Source organism: Xiphophorus couchianus, chromosome 4 (assembly GCF_001444195.1).
Source record: "Xiphophorus couchianus chromosome 4, X_couchianus-1.0, whole genome shotgun sequence".
Taxonomy (NCBI): domain Eukaryota; kingdom Metazoa; phylum Chordata; class Actinopteri; order Cyprinodontiformes; family Poeciliidae; genus Xiphophorus; species Xiphophorus couchianus.
In genome coordinates this window covers 15,989,347-16,007,394 of record NC_040231.1, presented here as the reverse complement: position 1 = coordinate 16,007,394, position 18,048 = coordinate 15,989,347, and the positions used below count along the sequence as shown (strand labels likewise).

Below are 18,048 nucleotides of genomic sequence, written 5' to 3'. Positions count from 1 at the left end.
TATGGTCCATATACGGTAATAAAAAAAAATTGAAATATGGTCCATTTCAATTTTAAAAATTGGTATAAACATCTTTTCTCCACATTTTATTTATCCTGCATGTACATTTACCTGAGTTTAAGTATTCATAGCACCAGAATTTCCAACACAAGCCTACTGTAAACATAACCTTAAAATATAAAAATGTTTGGTGCAAAACTTGTTTAACACCTAGTCAAATTTACCTTTAAAGAAAAGGTAAACATTAATAAAGACAAAGCAAACAAGGTCAATGAAACATATTTATATGAGAACTTAAGCCAACAGAAATCATTTCTCCAACGCTTTTTTCCATTTAAAACAGTCTGAACCATGAGTTTAAATGTTTACAAGTTTAAAATGCTCTATAGACAGTTTTACATCTTACAGTACAGAAGTTCATTTTTCAAACTCTATTTTAAAAAAAGCTTATATAATCCACATGCTACACATTACAAAGCCACTTGTGAGTGTATCTGAATACAGAGTAGTTTGAAGGTAGAAACATTGCCCCGGGTCAGATTCCTCCATATTTAAAGAAAACATCAGCTGGAACAGGAACTGAGCCACCGTGCTTCAATTTTCTAGAAAAAACATGTTTTACTTGGAAGGGAAGTTAACTATATATTTATTACATCACCCTGTGTTAGAATTAGTCTAACTCTTTCAGAAAGGCTAAGAATCAGTGGGTCAATTTGCTTTTGGAGAGAAAAGAGAATTCTTCCTTTTCCTGGTAGAGCTCTTCCCACTTCTTCCGCAGCTCTGCCTTTTCCTTCTCCATCTCCTCTCTCTGTCGGATCAACTCGTCGGCTTCCTCCTGCTGGGCTTTCCTCAGCGACTCGATTGTCTCCCTCTCTGCAGCGGCTTCTCTGGCGCCGACTGTCTGCAGCCTTTCCAGCAGCTCCCGCTGCTGCTGCAGAGCCTGAGCCTCCTCCCTCTGCGTTCTTCTCAGAGCTTCAATCAGCTCCAGCTCCCGTTCAAAAACCCTGACCTCCACCTCTGGGTGCCTGGAGATCTTCAGTCCAGCTGAAGGGAAAGACGGTCTCACTGTAACAGACGGTTTAAGCAGATGCAAACAAATATTTAGGCTCGATAGTGAAGGAATATAAAACCAAAAGCTTTAAAGGTGACCTACTATGCTTCCTTTAAGAGCTTAAATATATCTATAAGCTATGCTAAACATGTTCATGGTGTTTTTTACACAAAATCTTTCTTAAATGATGAGATTTTAGTCAGGTCAGTTCTGTCTATTTTGAGCTGTTTTAGGGCATCTTGTCACTGTAAATCCAAATAAGCTGCTGCTGGCCACGCCCACAACTCAATGTATACAGTTGCTAGTCAAAAAGACTGCAAATAGTTGCGCAATTATACAACCATACATCTTTGAAAAGCAGAAGTGGAACTTAGTACACAACCAACAACAAAGCAGCAAGTGGTTTCTGGGTGTTACAACAAAACAACTGTCCATTCCAGAAGCCATTGTACAGCGCATACAGTGGTATGAAGCCAGCTAACAAAACGTGCTGGAACTCTAGATGACGAGCTGGGCTTTGCTGGGGTTGCTAGGTTAACGGTGGGATGCCCTGTGATTGTGACTTAACATTTGAGAGCTTTATGAAACAGCTCATTTTCCAGACACTAGAAAAAAAAAAACCTTACTGCCAAAAATTATTAAGTGCTTGGAATGTTTGGAAGCAGTTGAGAGCCAAATGGAAGTGCAAAACGTGCAAAATATTAATTCTGAATAAATGAACCTGGTTTTATTAAAAACCATAAACACTTTAAAAAGCAGCAACAGAGACTTACCTGACAGTTCATGTTTCATTAACGGACTTTCGGTTGCTCCACAAAGGCCATTTGAGTCTGGTGACAACTGTTTGAGTGAGTTGGATCCCAGCTCAGAAAACACCTTCGGGTGTCTTTTTGACAGATGCCGATGCAGATTACCGGTGCAGCCGCTGTCGTAGCACTGCAGCTTCCGCATACAAATGCGACACTGAGCTGCTTCTGAACTCTCTAATCTCTCAAAGTGCCTCCAGATCACGCTCCTTCTGCGGTCTTTGGTCTGCGGTCTCTCAGAGGAGTTTTCACCTGCCTCTGAATGAAACGCTTCTTGTGTCAAACCTTCTTGCAAAGAGTCGGGATTGTCATTTATGATATGACTGGCATCAGGTTCGATAGAAGGGGTCATGACGTCAGAGCTGTCGTCCTCCACTCTAACTTCCACTGATGAAAAAGAAATTTAAAATACCAATTATTATCGAGGCTTTCAATGCGGTTCTAAAGTCTCAGTGTCTAAAATAACTTTCCTACAGTCAGTAGCAGTAAGTTATCTGAATATGAGTGCAGCTGGTTTAAACCAACAAACTAAGAATTGCAAAAGCACCATTTATTACTGCAGCTATTATGATTTTCTACATAAAGGTCAAAATGATCATTGGGACCAGAATCCTGCTTGTCTTTGCCTCTTAATAAAAATCCTCCATGCTCAAACAGGTACACATCAAAAATATGCAGGATTTATTTCCAAAAGAGACATCAGATTTTCATTTTATGCAAACAAATGAACCCTTTAGGGTTCTGAGGTCTAGATTAGAGAGGGATAATCCATGTTCAGGGTATAAATTTCCCTTTCAGGAAGTGGTCAAGCCTAAAAATTCAGATTACTGAGAGAAATTTAGACTCGTCTTTGGAAGAAAGTTTTATCAAAAATAATAATAAGACAAGTTAGAGCAATAGATGCTCACCCGGAAACCATTTCTGTCCACTGTCCCACATGGTTCCCCCCGTTCCATCACCATTTGAATCCTGCAGAAGAAGAAAGCTTAGCTTAGTGGACATAAACTTTAAAGTAACACTTCATGTCTTTTGTTCAAGCTGGAAGAGATACAACCTTTTAAACTCTGAGATTTCTACATGCAGTTGCAGCAATTAAGAATATTTCATCTCCTGTGGTTTAAGTTATGTTTAGAATGCTTCTTTATGCAAGTTAAAGTCATATATTTACACGTATATGAAGATTTTTCTGCCTTATCGCACTGTTATAATATTTATATTTGCTAAATGCCAGAATAATAAAGGGAGAAATGTTCTTTTACACCACAATCAGAGGCTTACATAAACTTAGATTCCTTTTTTTTAACAATATAGGAAAGCCCAGATGATGATGGATTTGTAAGCGTCTAAGTTAAATATATTTAAGTAGAAATGTTTTTTTTTAATCTGATCTCAAACAGGAGAAGCTTCAGCTAATTTAAAGTCAGACCGTGAGAAAAAAATATCTTCTTTTAACTGTCATTGTTTAGGTGGACAAATAGCTTACCTCTGCTTCTATTATTTTCTCAGCTGATTCTCCTTGTGGTATGCCTGGAAGCTTGTTTATCGCTGGAATATCAGTTTCATTCAGTGTGGTCATAATGTGAGATTCCCCATCATCCAAAACCAATTTTACTACACAAGAAGAGAAAAATAAACATTCTAAAGAAGCTCTGATGATGACAAGAGGAAATGCTGTCCCCTCACTGATAAAACTACACATGAAGAGAACTGGTTCCATTGACCAAACGTACCTGGATGGGGCTCTGTTCCTAAGTAGGATTCACGAGAGACACCGGCTACATTTACATCCTGTGAGGGCACAGCAGGGCGGTGGTTGGTGGACAGCAGCTCTGAAAGCACCTTTGGGTGCCTCTTTACCAAGTGTCGACGAAGGTTGCTAATGCCGCCACTTTTGTGCAACTTTTTCATGCAAATGCGGCAGCGAGCGGCGTTCAAGTTGTCCAAATGTTCAAACAGTCTCCAAATCAAGCTGCGCCTGCGTGACTGCTTGTTGGGAATGTGGCCAAGATCATCTTCATGTATTAGATGAGCTAGCGAGCCTCGTGGTGAAGTCTCACAGAGGCCACTGACAGCAGTGCTGGGGTCAGAATCATTCGGGGTGGTCCTGGTGTTGGATTCGTCGTCATCCACTGACACTACAACTGAAAAACAAACAGGTGTTTTCTTTAAAAAAACAACTTCAATTTTGTCTTTAAAAGCAGAAGGCATCATGTCTGGCTTCCTTACTGTGTTATTTCTTAAGCATCATTTGTAAGGCTACTTCTGTCTATTTATAGGTAAAGAATCAAAAAGCAGAGGTGGCAGTGTCAATTTTCCTGCTGCCAGTACCGGGATGTATTTTGTTCCATCCCAAAAACATAAACAAAGACTGGAGGAAGCACCAGGAATATAAATAATATCCATACATCCAGAAATCTTCAAATACAGAATGTAAACTAGTTTTATCCCCATAATTAAAGACACTATTTCAGCCCTAAAATACATCTTCACTTAAATGCTCCACATAAGACTAAAGTTTAGCATTGTTTACATTCAGAAGCAGCTTTTAGCTAACCTGCAGCAGCTACGAATAAAGCAAGTTTCATTTGCAGAAAAGTGAACTTCAGCTGAATGACAACGAAAAGCCAAATGTGGCCTAAAACTGAGCCGTGGGGGGCTCCATGTAAAATCTCCATTTAAAAACTGGGCGTGTATCCATCCACACAAACATCCATCCATCCATCCATTTTCTGTGCACCCTTGTCCCTAATGGGGTCGGGAGGGTTGCTGGTGCCTATCTCCAGCTACGTTCCGGGCGAGAGGCGGGGTTCACCCTGGACAGGTCACCAGTCTGTCGCAGGGCAACACAGAGACATACAGGACAAACAACCATGCACACACACACTCACACCTAGGGAGAATTTAGAGAAACCAATTGACCTGACAGTCATGTTTTTGGACTGTGGGAGGAAGCCGGAGTACCCGGAGAGAACCCACGCATGCACAGGGAGAACATGCAAACTCCATGCAGAAAGACCCCGGCCGGGAATCGAACCCAGGACCTTCTTGCTGCAAGGCAACAGTGCTACCAACTGCGCCACACAAACAGCATGTTGTATTTGAAAGGTAGCTGCACAGTTTCCAAACAACAAAACAGATTACAAGCAGTCAGGGGTGAAACAAACAAATAACAGGAAATAATCAGGAAGGCATACCAGAGATGATCTGTTCATCATCTATTTCCATATGCTGGTGGTCGTGGCTGGCGGCAGCTCCGTGGTCTCTTTCCATCCCTCTGTAGACCTGTGTGGGGTGTTTGAGGCGCAGATGTCTTAGCATCGGAGTGGTGGAGCCGTGCTCCTTTTTATGAAGGTAACGATTACACAGCACACACTGCACCGACCCTTCGTCTATATCTGTAAAAAAGCTCCACACCACGCTTCTCTTACGGTATGTGTCCAGCTTTACCTTTCGGGGTCCCATACCACGCGGTACCGATGACCCAGTGTGGTCTAAAACCAATATTTGACCGTTGGCTGATCTTCGTTAGCTGTCATGCTAAGTTAGCCGAACTGACTCAGACTGCGTTCTTTTTTTCCAGTTCTTCTTCTACCACTACTATTCAGGGTGGCGCTGGCGCCACCAGCTGGGCAGAATGGTGAATTTTTTTGATATATTTAACCTCCAAAGCCCAGTATCGTGTATTCTATGGACAAATATTTAGCGTTTTGTGTACTAAACGGTCAACTATTATTTCAAATAATTGAGTTGACATGTAAAGGACTAAAGTCTTGAAAATGAATATATTGTCTAAGTGATTTAAGAGAAAGGTAAAACAAAAAATATGATGATTTAAGAGCAGCTTTTACACAGTGCTATGGATAATGTCTTTTTAGGAAACATGCAGTTTCAGTTTTTAAGTTATTTTTGATGATTTTATGTACAAATTGTACTGGTGAATGTTTGTAATGGAAGGCTACACGTGAATTCCCCATCAGGAGTACTGAAGTGTCTTAATATCGAAGTAGGCAACATAAACAATCATTTTAAAAAAGTAAAAAAAAGGTTCAAACTTGCCAGTTGTCCATTTTGTCCAAAAAGCTTTATGACAGAAATTACTATACTTTACATTTTCTTTTATGTTACATTTCAGAAAGCCTCATTTACCATTTTGTCTTCTATACAAAGACTATTACAAGTCGACATGTCATCTTATGAAGTCCTGATAGAAAAAGGCAGAATGAGCAACACTCCTATTGAACAAACCAAAAACAGAAAAAATGCAAACAAGAAAATACATTAAATGGATGATTTATTAGCACCAAGCGAAAACTCAAGATACTGCAACTTGTTTTAATTTGTTTTGTTATAAACAAGAGAAATTATACACTCAGGTCGGAAAATGGCCTTTAAATTAAAACAATTATATTTATTAAAAGAAAAATATCTGTCACACAGATTAACAGTACAGTTTATCAACTCTGAAGCAGCAAATTAGTGCCCAAAATGTCATATTAGTTAAAACAAGACTAAATCTAAAAAAAAGATATATAAATATTACAGCATCAAAACAGAAATTCACAGGCTGAAAGACAATGGACAAACATGTCAAACTTTCTACAGGGAATAATAAATAAATACAAAAGTTTCTTATAAATGTTGAAGTCACATTTGCAGCAAGCTGACTGGTGCAAGCACTAGATCGTTTAGTAGACAGGTGGCATTTTATCAGTGTGAAGACAAAAAAAAGTTGCTGATAAAGTGATAATAAAAAAAACAAATGAGCTGGAATGCATTTTAGAAGTGATGGATTCAGCAGAATCATTTTCTAAAGAAATCAATGTAAACTGCAGCCCTGCTGAAAAAATGAGATGTAACAAATATATTAAGATCTACACTAGCAGATCAATAAAATTGGACAGATTAAATAACATAAAATATTCTTTAACTTCCCCTGATTCCCATTTTACTGGAGCTTTGACTGTAACAAAAAGGCAGCTGCTATGTGGCAGATTGGACCCACTCGCACTGGACTACGTTTTAATTTAGAATCGTAATCTTTGTTTTTTTTGTTAAAAACAAGTGTAAACTTAAGTTTGTATCTTTAAAATAAGTTGTAAATGTTTAAATCTCCAGGTAAACCTAACAGGTAAATGTTGTGGCTTCAGTTTTCATAGATAAAAAGATTGTAGGCAGAGTTTTCACAATGTTGTCGAGAGTTATTTAAGAAAATGCAAATTATTAAAACGCATTTCATCGGTGTTACAACAATAACCATAATTTTCATCTAAATGTAGGACATTTCTTTTAAAATAATGGAAATGCAGCACATAAAACCAAACTTCTGGCTTATTTACAGCGAGCCGCTCAAAAACAAACATTCAAACTTACCTGGTCGCTTTCAGGGGGCCGATGCTACAAACGACATATTTATGTTCTCTACTTAGCTTATTTTACTCAGTCCCTGGTATATTTACTATGGCGTGTTGTAACAGGAAAAAAAAAAACAACCTACTATTATTTCTTAATCTGGTTAGGTTACTTGTAGCAATCAATAATGTAAATTATTTTGACCATTTTGAATGTAAGAAAGCCAACAGCAATAAGTCAATAATATCCTAACGTTTTTGTCAATAACAAACATTTAATATAATATATTATTACACTGAAACATAATAATATTTGCAGCTGATGTAATTTAACAACACAACTATAAATCAGATTATTTGAAACTTTGGTGTTCTGCTCATCAAGTATTAGTAGACTTTTATATTTGCACTTTTTATGTAATGAGAGATTATTTTAAAACTTTCTTATATAATCTCCATTTCATTTTCTTAGATATTTGAATTTTTGATTTAATGTTTGGAGGAATATTTATTTTCACAATATTGGCTAAAGGTTACCTGTTCAAATACGTCCTTACAATGTTTGTAAATTATTATGTTTATAGCTTTGTTACATTTAAAATGTTCAAAATTGTGAAGTTATTTGCTATTTTATCAGTATTTGTTGCTACATTAGTCACTTTAACCAAAATTACTAGAGCTAAAATTAAACAAAACTAAATGTAAACATCCCACAGCATTATTATTTCTGTTCTGATCTTATTTAACTATCAGAGGTAAATTATGAAAAGCACCTTGTTAGTCAAATTATCCTCTTGCTTCATATTTAAACCTAAAGTAAACTCTGATGAATACAATAGTGACCTAAAAGTAGTGATGTAACCAATATTTAGTCAATAATTTTGATTTTAAGTACAAAACGGTTCAACTTGTCTTAATTTAAATACAAAACATGAGTGAAAATATTTCGCTACAGACTTTGTTGCACAAATTAAGCACATAGATTATTCTGTAACGTGCAAAAACCAAGTATTAAATGTAGTTGTTGTGCCTTATTGATACAAAACAATTTACAAACCGAGAAAAATACATTCCCTACTTCTTAACTTCAAAATGAGCCAGATGAAGACAACATCTACAGGATTATTGGCACGTTTGTCACAAGGCTGTCTGTATTTCTACTGGTCCGAACCCAAATAATAAAGCTGTGGTTTACTAATGGAGTACTCTCCTTCCTCCAGGCGCACAATGCAGCTGTGTCTGTGGCGGCTAAATATTAATCTGCAAAACCTGAGAGGAAGTGAACAAATAGAAGAAAGTAGTTGTGTGTGTGTGATCTAAACGGCCAAAGCAGCTGCATCACAAAGAGACGTTCAGAGTCCTGTTCTGTCACGCATGTAGTTTTTGCACTCAGTGAATGTTTCGGTTCAGTTTTTGTTTCTCTGCAGCGCCTCGCACAGGTTGTGGTTGGGGTCCGGCTCCTGACTCATGATCTCCACGCAGACCCACTCCCCGCTGCTGCTGGACTGTTTCACTGCCTCCACCACCGTCTGCACGTACAGGCCGTCTTCGAAGGTTGGCGCCGAGGCAACCGGACCTCGTGACCATGACCGCCGCTCTTCGTGAGCCTGGAAGGACTGTCTCAGCGCCTTCACCATGGAGCTCAGCCCCTGCAGGTGAGGGCGGGGCATCTCTTTCGCCTCCGGTCCGACGCCACCGGCGTCAGCCAGCAGCAGCTCTTCGCATTTGCTCCCGTTGCGTTGGCCGTACAGCTCGGTTCCCCTGGCAACCAACCTGCCGGCAGATCCGACAATCATAACCTCGTGCACGAACGACCCCGGCATGTTGAAGTTCAAGGTCACGGTGCAGCACACGCCCGAGGATCCGGTTCCACCCATCAACATTTGGAAGAAACAAAAGTCGTCGCTGGTGACGCGGCGGATGCCTCGGATCAGGTTGTTCTGTTGTACAAAGGTCCGCAGTAAGCCGTGCACGCGGTGAGCTCTGGTTCCCGTGAGGTAACTCAGCAGGTCGATGATGGCGGAGCCCACGATGTGCAACCCGCCGCCGCCCATCAGCTCCTCGCAGGTCCAGCCGTACGACTGGTCCAGGAGGCTCGGACCGTAGACCCGCACGTCACACACCTGGATGTCCCTGACGTAGCCCTCCACCAGCAGCTGTCGCATCGCCACAAAGGCCGGCAGGAAGCGCAGAGTGTTACCCATCATGCTCAGCAGCTGGGGGTAGTATCTGGCTGCAGTCACCATCTTGAAAGAGTCAACAGCGGTTGCAGCTTTCTCACACACGACATTCTTACCAATACCTGTAAGACAGCCGGAACAGACGGAAAGACTCAGCTAAAACTCAACTATTAAACTCAAACAGCACTCATGACTTAGAGATGTATCTCTAAGTCATGAGTTTTTATCTCATGACTTAGAGATAAAAACTGATTATTTTCACATCAGATCCGATTTTAATCTATTATTTTTCTCACTTTCTTTTCTAAAAACGAAATTACAAATGACAGAAAGTATTTTCCAAAACTGATTATCATCATCCCTTCTGTGAGTTGTTACGAAAGTATTAGGGCAAGGCTGCAAAAATGTTTTTGTTTAATTTCAACGTTTAATTTTTATTTTAATTTAACGTATTCTTGAATACATTTTCTAATCATGTTGTTTTAATGAAAAAAAAAAAGTTTCTAGAGATCCAACAAAACCAGCTCAATCCGTGTGGTTCTTTCCTCAAAACAGACTCAGTTGTGTCCACAATCATTTCAAAGTCCTGCTACAGGTAATAATTTGATGCTGATGTGTTTGAACATTTAGAGTTTTGTTATTTGTAAAACCAATATCAAATTATAACTTCAAAAGATGCTCAACATTTCTCATTTTAATTTTTTGTTATTTACTTAGTCAGAATTCTCACAAAATCACTACTTCATTCTCCTAATATTACGACGTTTTTCTGGTAACATTGGTATATTTTCCTATTATTTCCACTTTATTGTCATACGACTGTATTCTTGTAATATGACTCTATTCTTGTGGTTTTAAAAAACAAAACTTAGCTTGACCCATGTATTGAGTTGGCCTGAATTCAAAGTCCAAATAAATAGAAGCTCTAAAGCACGTTTGTCAAACAAAATGGTGGCTTTGGTTGTGCAATGATAAATAATAATAAAAAAATTCAATTAAACGATAAAATCAATTTATCAGCCAGCCCGAAAACACAAAATAAATGTAACACTTGTAGGTTTTGCAAACATCTTCAACCCATTGTGAAAACTGCTGGGAGTAGCAAAGTCTACAGTAACTGTAAACTGAACAAGGTGGAGGTATTTTAACAGACCGAGGGACTGACTGCTTCAGCTGGTCCAGCCTGTCCTTTCACATGTCACACACCGGGTGTGTTCTGCATGCAGAAATGTTCGATAAGCAGCGTGTTAGATCTCCTCTTGAAGGCTTCCCTGCTGTAGACAAGTCCTTCAGCAGGGAAACATTCAGGAAGTTGCAACCAAAACAGGAAACTGAGCTCAACCCTGAAGAATTCCAACAGATGCTTTACACCGACGCCCCTCCGGTACAGTAATGTTAGGATTACTTCTAAGAGTTACAAAAAATATCAGATCAGTTCCTCCAACAACCCTCAGGGGAAACGTTACGGTTGGTGCAAATATTTCTGAGGGAAGTCTCCTCTGCCACACCCAGTGAGATCACAGTCAATGGAAACACCTCAAGATTATGCTTTCAGAAAAGAAAGTTAATTTAATCGTAATTAAAATCTAAATAGTAGTGAAAGTATTTTAAAAAGCTTACCCAGTGCTTTGACTGCAATTTGTCTTGTCATTGAGGGGGGAATATAGATGCACACCAGGTCGACGTCTTGGTGCAGGAGGACGTCGTCGGATCGGCTGGTGTGAAACGGGATGCCGAGTTCCTTTGCCAAGCAGCAAGCTTCCTCTTCGCTTCGTCCCCAAAGCGCATGGACTTCAAAGCCCTCGGCTTGCAGCAGCGGGACCAGCACTCGGGCTGTGCTCCCGGTGCCAAAAACACCAACTCCTGGCAACATGGCCCTGCCGCTTGCCGTTATTCTACATGTGGACCACAGCCATCCATTCCAGTTTCTCACCAGTAGATCTGATTTCTTTTGGTAAAGGTAGAGAAAGTTACCTGTGAAAATGAATAAATAGATCTTTAAGGATCAACAATAAACATTTCTGTAACTAAACAGCAGCCTTGCTTAGGGTCTCCTATCAGAAAGCCCTTAAAATATCCTGACACGTTCTTCAAAATCCTCTACACCTATCAGGTATATATAGTATCACAAGGAGGCCTGTCACGATAACTTTTGCTGGACAATAAATTGTCCCAAATGTTACTGTTGGTTTGAGACCATTTTCAAGTAATATAATGTTAATAGCAAAATAATGCAAGAACACATTCTCAAATATCAAACTTTTAATTATAATGAACATTTAACACTGAAACATTTTAAATGCCTAAAATAAATAAGCAAAATAACAAATGAAACTAATGTGTAAACAAAACTGTCCTTCAAAAAAGGGGGATTAGTTGAGAGTAAAGTACCAGACTGAAGACTTTTCTCATCCAGTTTTTGGTAGAAAGACAGAAAAGAGAAAAACAATAAATCATACAAATGGAAATTATTGAGCTTGTTTTAATTTATTATGCGACTAACTGATTTATTAGTTTTTGGGCAAGTCTAATCATAAGTATCAAAACACAGATAATTGGAATCATTTAAAAGTCATTTTAATGCGCCTTCAGTTGAGGAAGGAACCTTTTCTCATGCAGTGTGCTGCAGGTTTATGCTAGTAGAGTATGAGTGGCTATTTACTGCATGTGTGCAAACAGATGAGCTCACACCATGATCCCAGGCGAACAAAGGCTGTGTGGGTGAGCACCTGTGCACCTGCATTAACCAGTGAAACCAGAAGTAAACTCTCCCCACTCATGAACCAGGAACAATGGAAACCGTCACTTATCACACTGCTTATCAGCAGGTCAAGGCTTTTTCACTTACTGTCACCATGAGAATCTACTGAAGCTGCGTCCAGTCAGGTGGACTGATGATAAAACCAGGTCAGGGGAAAGTTTATTTATCAGAAGCAGAAATTACTGGCGCGTACACATGATATTAAAACAGATGCGGCATACAAGTATTACCCTTATAGGGAGTGTTTCATAAAGGCGAAGAGCTAACCACAGAGAGGCAATTGATAACCATGTCCGCTAGCGCATCCAGCTAGCCGCACAAAGATGCAGAGAGAACTCCCAAAACTCGCGATAAACTAGATAACTCTACACATCTAACAGCATAATTTTAATGTATCAATGGTTCTTGAAAGTCACACACTTAATATGGAACAAGAACGCGAACAGATGTCACAGAGTACCTACCGGTGGGTCATCGTTCACAACAGGCGATAGGTTGAGCCCGGGCGCTGCCCATTTGCTAATGACGGTAACTTCAGTAGCAACGGTTGGGCGGAACCGGAAATACTGTCAACGGAAACTTTTATTGTGGAAAAACACTGAATACGGATTTAAATGCGAGATTCACACCAAATGAAAGCGTTTTGAAAGCATATTTTGTGTGATTAAACGAACACAGCTCTTTATCTTACAGAATTTCGCAAATGTCGTTCTAAATGTCGTAAAAAGTGGCAAAGAGTCCCATTACTAAATGCCGTTTGCGACCGAACCTGCTCAATCAACCGGTTCTTTTTTTACGGGAACGTTCATATATGGTTTTCGTTTATCAATCTTTACATCAAATAGAAACCAAGATCCTACATATAGTCGAATTAAAAAGAGAGACCAAGATTATTTTTTTAACATTAAACATTTTAACAATACAAACATCATTTGGGCAGTGTCAATTTAGAGAACTTGTGAAAAATATCAACGAAAATGTAGCAGATCACACAATTAAAAAGAAAAAAAAAGCAACATTTAATATAAATACAACTTGGAGATGTATGGTATGTATATGCACTAGTACTTGATCAGGACTTCTTCTCATTATTGAGTAACTGCCTCAATGTAATTTGGAAGCCATCAGGATGTGGAACTGCAAAGATGTGAAAAACGTTAATTACATTTTTTTTTGAAGGGAGATTCTTTGAAGTTATTATCAGTAATAGTTCCTTTACCTATAGTGAAAATATGTCATGTCATATGTCAAGAGTTTGTTGGATCACTTTCTGCTAGAAAATGAAATCAGCACAAATTGCTCTAAAATGTACTGATGGCTGTACTGATCAAGTAAGTTGATTTAGAATGGTTTTCTGGTTCAGGAGTGCCTAAAACACAAACCCTCAGAGCTGAGGTTGTCTGCAGCTTACTTTTTCCTTTTATTAAATTTTCTGCTCATATAAAGCTCACAATGAATAGCCAGCTCTTTTGTCATTATTGAGTGTAATTTTGTTGATAAATAGCTTACAAATTCACAAAGAATATTCAGATGCCAACATTTCAATGTTTCCTATTTCTATTAAAAATAAATCATTCACTTTAGGCATATACCTAAAAAAAATTATTACTTCTCTAAAATAATAAGTTTTCTTTAAGTTTTGAAACAAAATTTATCCAAGCAAAATAATATTTTACAGAAAAGATTTGACATAGATTGCAACGTCTTCCCCTGTGTAGACTGATATTGAAATAGATCATTTTATTTATTTTTTATTTTTAACCTTCATCCAGTTAAACAATATTTGGACAGGTTTTCCGTATTGTATTTTCTTAATAAAACTAATTTCACCATTGACATAAACAGTAATACAACTATTACTTATAATAATATTTATAATAGTAACAAAAAGATCTTAAGGTGGATGCAACTGAATTTATTTTTGACCACAAGGGGCGCTGCATAAGTGGCACTGTCAAAAAGGACGGGCAAAGGATTCTGGGACTTTTAGTTCTCAGTGAGCAACGGCTGGCCAGATAACACTCCGAAGAGCAAAAGAAAAGACCCATGAATAGTTCGTCTGCGTTAAATTTAGCGTGAGTACAAGATCCACAAGCTTTGCATTTGAACAGCTTTTGGTGGATTTGTACCGAAGAGCAGCTTACTTTGGGTCAAAATAAACAGGAAGTTGTTAGCTTTGTGGGACGTGTAGTTCCGTTTGTAGGCCGCCAAGCTTAATAACAACGCATACAAAAAAAAAAGAAATAGCTACAAAATAACCAAAAACAAAGGTTGTGCTTCCTAACCTTTTGAGAGAACATGCCCGGGTTCACCTGCTGTGTCCCCGGCTGCTACAACAACTCGCACCGGGACAAGGACCTGCGCTTTTATACGTTCCCCAAGGACCCCGCTCTGAGGGAGCAGTGGCTGCGGAACATCTCCCGGGCCGGGGTCAGCGGCTGCTTCAGCACCTTCCAGCCCACCACCGGCCACCGCGTCTGCAGCGTGCACTTCGCCGGCGGAAGGAAGACTTACATCGTCCGGGTGCCGTCTCTCTTCCCCCTGCGGGGCGTCAATGAGCGCAGGAGTCGGCGGGGCAGAGCGAGGAAGTTGACCAACTCGGCCCCTGCCCCCGGGATCGTCGCCACCAGCGTGCTGGGGAACACGGCGGGCGTCGTCGAGGGCACCATCGGAGGAGAGGTCGGCGACGACAGCATCACCGTGGTTCAGATAGGCAACAACGGGGAGTACTTGGGCACGGCGCGGCTTCCCGCGCAGGCAGAGGGACCCTGTAACTACACCCCGCAGAGTCTGGTGGAGCTTAAAGTTGAAGACCTAACCGCGGACTCCGGGGCCAACCAGCAGCAGCTGTCTGTCCAGTACCTGAGTGTGACCAGCAGCCCGCTGGACCACTCGTACTCCCTGACCACCGGCACCACGTCTGCGGAGCTGCTGCGGAAGCTGAACGAGCAGCGGGACATCATCGCGCTGATGGAGGTGAAGATGAAGGAGATGAAGGCGACCATCCGCCAGCTGCGGGTGGCTGAGGCCAAGCTGCAGGAGGAGGTGCGGGAGCGAGACCGGCTGCTGAGCAGCAGCCCGATGTCTGGGAACGCCCGGAAGAAAAACTGATGAGGAGGCGACTGAAGTTACCCGAACCGACCCTTTACATGGACCCAGATTCATCAGGAGGAGTGTGAGGAGTAATCCTGCCCAGTTTTGTATTAAACTAAAACAGACTGCCTGGTTTAGGTAGCAGATTGATTCATCTTACTGCTAATCACATAGGAACTGGACACATTTTACGCCCCCAAGATTCCCAAGTCAAGCATATTTCTAAGCGAAAGCAGCAGAAGTTGAACTCTGAACTTTCTGGTCGCACAGGGGTTTTTGTACTGACTGTTTTGACTTTGTGTCCAGGCCTTTCAGCTTATAGTAGGAGGCTGACCCAATCAGCAGCTTGTGCTTTAGCATGAAGGGCACCAAGATGAACAAAACACTACTGACAAGCATTTTCATCATTTAAATGAACCCAGCCCTCATCACAGATGCCTTTCAATGTACTTTAAGTTAATTTACCTTTGTTGCTTTTGAAAATATTTGTGCAAGGGAAGAATAGGTTTAGGAAACTCCTTAGAATAGCGAGTGTCCCACAACATCGGAAATGTTAATAAAGGACGTTTTAACATGTTTAAATGTGTTTTCTTTTTTTTTTTTTGCCTTTTCTTGGAGGAAAACATTTACTGAAGATATGGTTTGCAGCTTCTACATGTAATCTGTCTCAAGCTAGTTTTGTTTTCATTTTGTTATGCCAGTTCATTTTATCATGTTGGACTGAGCGCTTTTTTATTGTGTTGTCTTTAGGGCTTTATGCACAATACATTTTACAAATTTATAAGTTTGAACTCAGGCTGACAGATGTGCTCCAATCTCCGTTTGAAGTCAATGTCATTGTGAACGTTTTATGCTGACTCACATAAAAGACTTCTCAATGTCAATGTCAAATTTATTCATATAGCACTTTAAAAACAGGTTTAAATCTGCACCAAAGTGCTGTACAAAAATGATAACAGAATAAGCTGATGAAAAGAAAGATATTTTGTCCGGTTGTTGTCACTACCTGAGGCTGTAACGAGCTTCTGCAGTTCTTCAGATCCAGACAATGACAGCGTGACGTTTGCTTTAGAAAAATTAAAATAAAAATTTGCAGTGGTTCCTGTAAACTATTTAGAAGCAGAATTTTTTGGGGGGGTTGATTTGTGAAAAAGCTGAACAATATATATCTATATATTACAAAAGATCAGTCACAAAGATTTGTGCTAGAGATTGAACATAGTCCTAAAGTGATGAATTGGTCCATGTACCAGTTCTCTAACTTCTGTTTTTGCTTCAAATTTTCCACACATTGTTCTTTTCTCATGATTGCAGTTGTTTTAGAAAGTGCACCAGTTTCTCCTGCAGCAAAACACCTAGAAGTCATGATGCTGCCACCACCACTCCCTCATCTCCTTTCTGATGGCTGGGTATTCCCATGGTGTTTAAACATTCATTTCAGGTGTAAATAGAAAAATGCTCTACTTACCTTTTTAAAAACTCGAAAAGACATAAAAAGGCAAGTTTTGTACATATTAAATACTCCAAGAGATTTGAGTGTAGATCCAATTAAGTACCAAAGCTGTTTAGAAAATAAGATATTTGATTTTAATTATTCAGTCCCTCAGGTACATGACCATTTCAACAGATGTTTGGAAAATAAACAAATAGTTTGTCAAAAAGCACAAGTGGACAAGTGGCACACTAGTTAACTGTTTTACACGTCAGCAACAATTATATAAATGTCAAGTCAGAAGAATAAGGTATGCATTTTTACCATACAGAAGTTTGTGAATGAGTGTAGATGTGGACAAAATGCTAAAGGGAATAACTTAATTACAGTTTTAACTTTATTTCTATGGTGATAAGTCTCTCTGGATTTAAAAGTTCTGATATTTAACATGTATTCTTACATTTGGAGCACAAACCTCATGGTTTTCTAAAGAAATTAATCATTTTGGAACAAAGACAAACAAACAGAGACACAGGTAGCACTTCACAGTTTGTAATGTCACTTGTTGATTAAAAATGTACAAAAAGCAGCTGTGAAACAAATATAAAAAACAGGAATTTCTATAAGTTATGGGTTTTGTTGGTCATATTGACAAAGGTTTCAAACTTTTTTACTCTATAATTGATATAATTCTTATTGAACACAAAACTTGATTATCATCATTTAAGCAATCATTTTAAAAAAATGACATTTTCTGGCTTAAAAAAAATATTTTTCTCAAATAAAAATCATAAATATCAAGTAAGAAGAATCAGATTAAAATGTTAGCTGTTGATTCTGGAAGTCAATGTTCTATCTGAAACGATGATACAAAGATTAGATGTGTTTGGCTTCTTTAAAACATCCTGCATCACATACATTTACCAAATCATAAATGTAATAAACATCAACCAGTATGTGGGATGTGTGCAAGAAAACCAAAGAATCTGACACTTCTGGGAATGTTTTGCTTTAGTTTTGCTAAACTAAAGCAAACTTACAGCGTTTTATCTCTAAGTCTGAAAATAATGCAGGTTTAACCCAAAATGCTGCCTGACAGTGAAACAATTTAGGCGTCAGAAAGAGAATTTAATGGCTCCCAAAAAGAAATTGTATGAAAACCTAATGTTCCAGCGCTGAAAAATCATTTTAACACACAATTGATTTTATATTTATGGCTTATAACTCACTAAAGTACTAAAATATAACATTTACTGGACTTTTTCCTTCAAGATTTGTCCCAATTTTGTATGTGATAATAATTAAAGATCAGAAATTACTAGCAAACAGCTAACTGTTGCAGCATGATTTTTTACCTCTAGATGGTGATGAGATGAA

General features: G+C 39.2%; 3 protein-coding genes across 6 annotated transcripts; 1 reads left to right on the top strand and 2 right to left on the bottom strand.

The window, feature by feature from the left end:
* Positions 1-267: 267 nt before the first annotated feature.
* LOC114142810 (uncharacterized) lies at positions 268-5,463 on the bottom strand. 3 transcript variants are annotated; one of them, XM_028014285.1, is made up of 7 exons: positions 5,305-5,463; positions 5,052-5,139; positions 3,588-3,998; positions 3,341-3,468; positions 2,766-2,826; positions 1,825-2,244; positions 268-1,065 (listed from the first exon to the last, which is right to left on the bottom strand). In XM_028014285.1, the coding sequence occupies exons 1-7, from the start codon at positions 5,317-5,319 to the stop codon at positions 701-703; spliced, it is 1,488 nt and encodes a 495-aa protein (XP_027870086.1). In that variant the 5' UTR covers positions 5,320-5,463; the 3' UTR covers positions 268-700. The 3 variants fall into 3 exon arrangements, with proteins under 3 accessions (XP_027870086.1, XP_027870085.1, XP_027870083.1); XM_028014284.1 differs by having other exon boundaries at positions 268-1,044; positions 5,052-5,458; XM_028014282.1 differs by having other exon boundaries at positions 5,052-5,456.
* Positions 5,464-5,919: 456 nt separating this feature from the next.
* gfod2 (glucose-fructose oxidoreductase domain containing 2) lies at positions 5,920-14,758 on the bottom strand. 2 transcript variants are annotated; one of them, XM_028014287.1, is made up of 3 exons: positions 14,661-14,758; positions 11,006-11,359; positions 5,920-9,507 (listed from the first exon to the last, which is right to left on the bottom strand). In XM_028014287.1, the coding sequence occupies exons 2-3, from the start codon at positions 11,256-11,258 to the stop codon at positions 8,612-8,614; spliced, it is 1,149 nt and encodes a 382-aa protein (XP_027870088.1). In that variant the 5' UTR covers positions 11,259-11,359; positions 14,661-14,758; the 3' UTR covers positions 5,920-8,611. The 2 variants fall into 2 exon arrangements, with proteins under 2 accessions (XP_027870088.1, XP_027870087.1); XM_028014286.1 differs by lacking the exon at positions 14,661-14,758 and adding an exon at positions 12,611-12,936.
* On the top strand, positions 14,039-16,123 carry thap11 (THAP domain containing 11). Its single transcript, XM_028014288.1, has one exon. The coding sequence runs from the start codon at positions 14,445-14,447 to the stop codon at positions 15,255-15,257; it is 813 nt and encodes a 270-aa protein (XP_027870089.1). The 5' UTR covers positions 14,039-14,444; the 3' UTR covers positions 15,258-16,123.
* Positions 16,124-18,048: the final 1,925 nt, after the last annotated feature.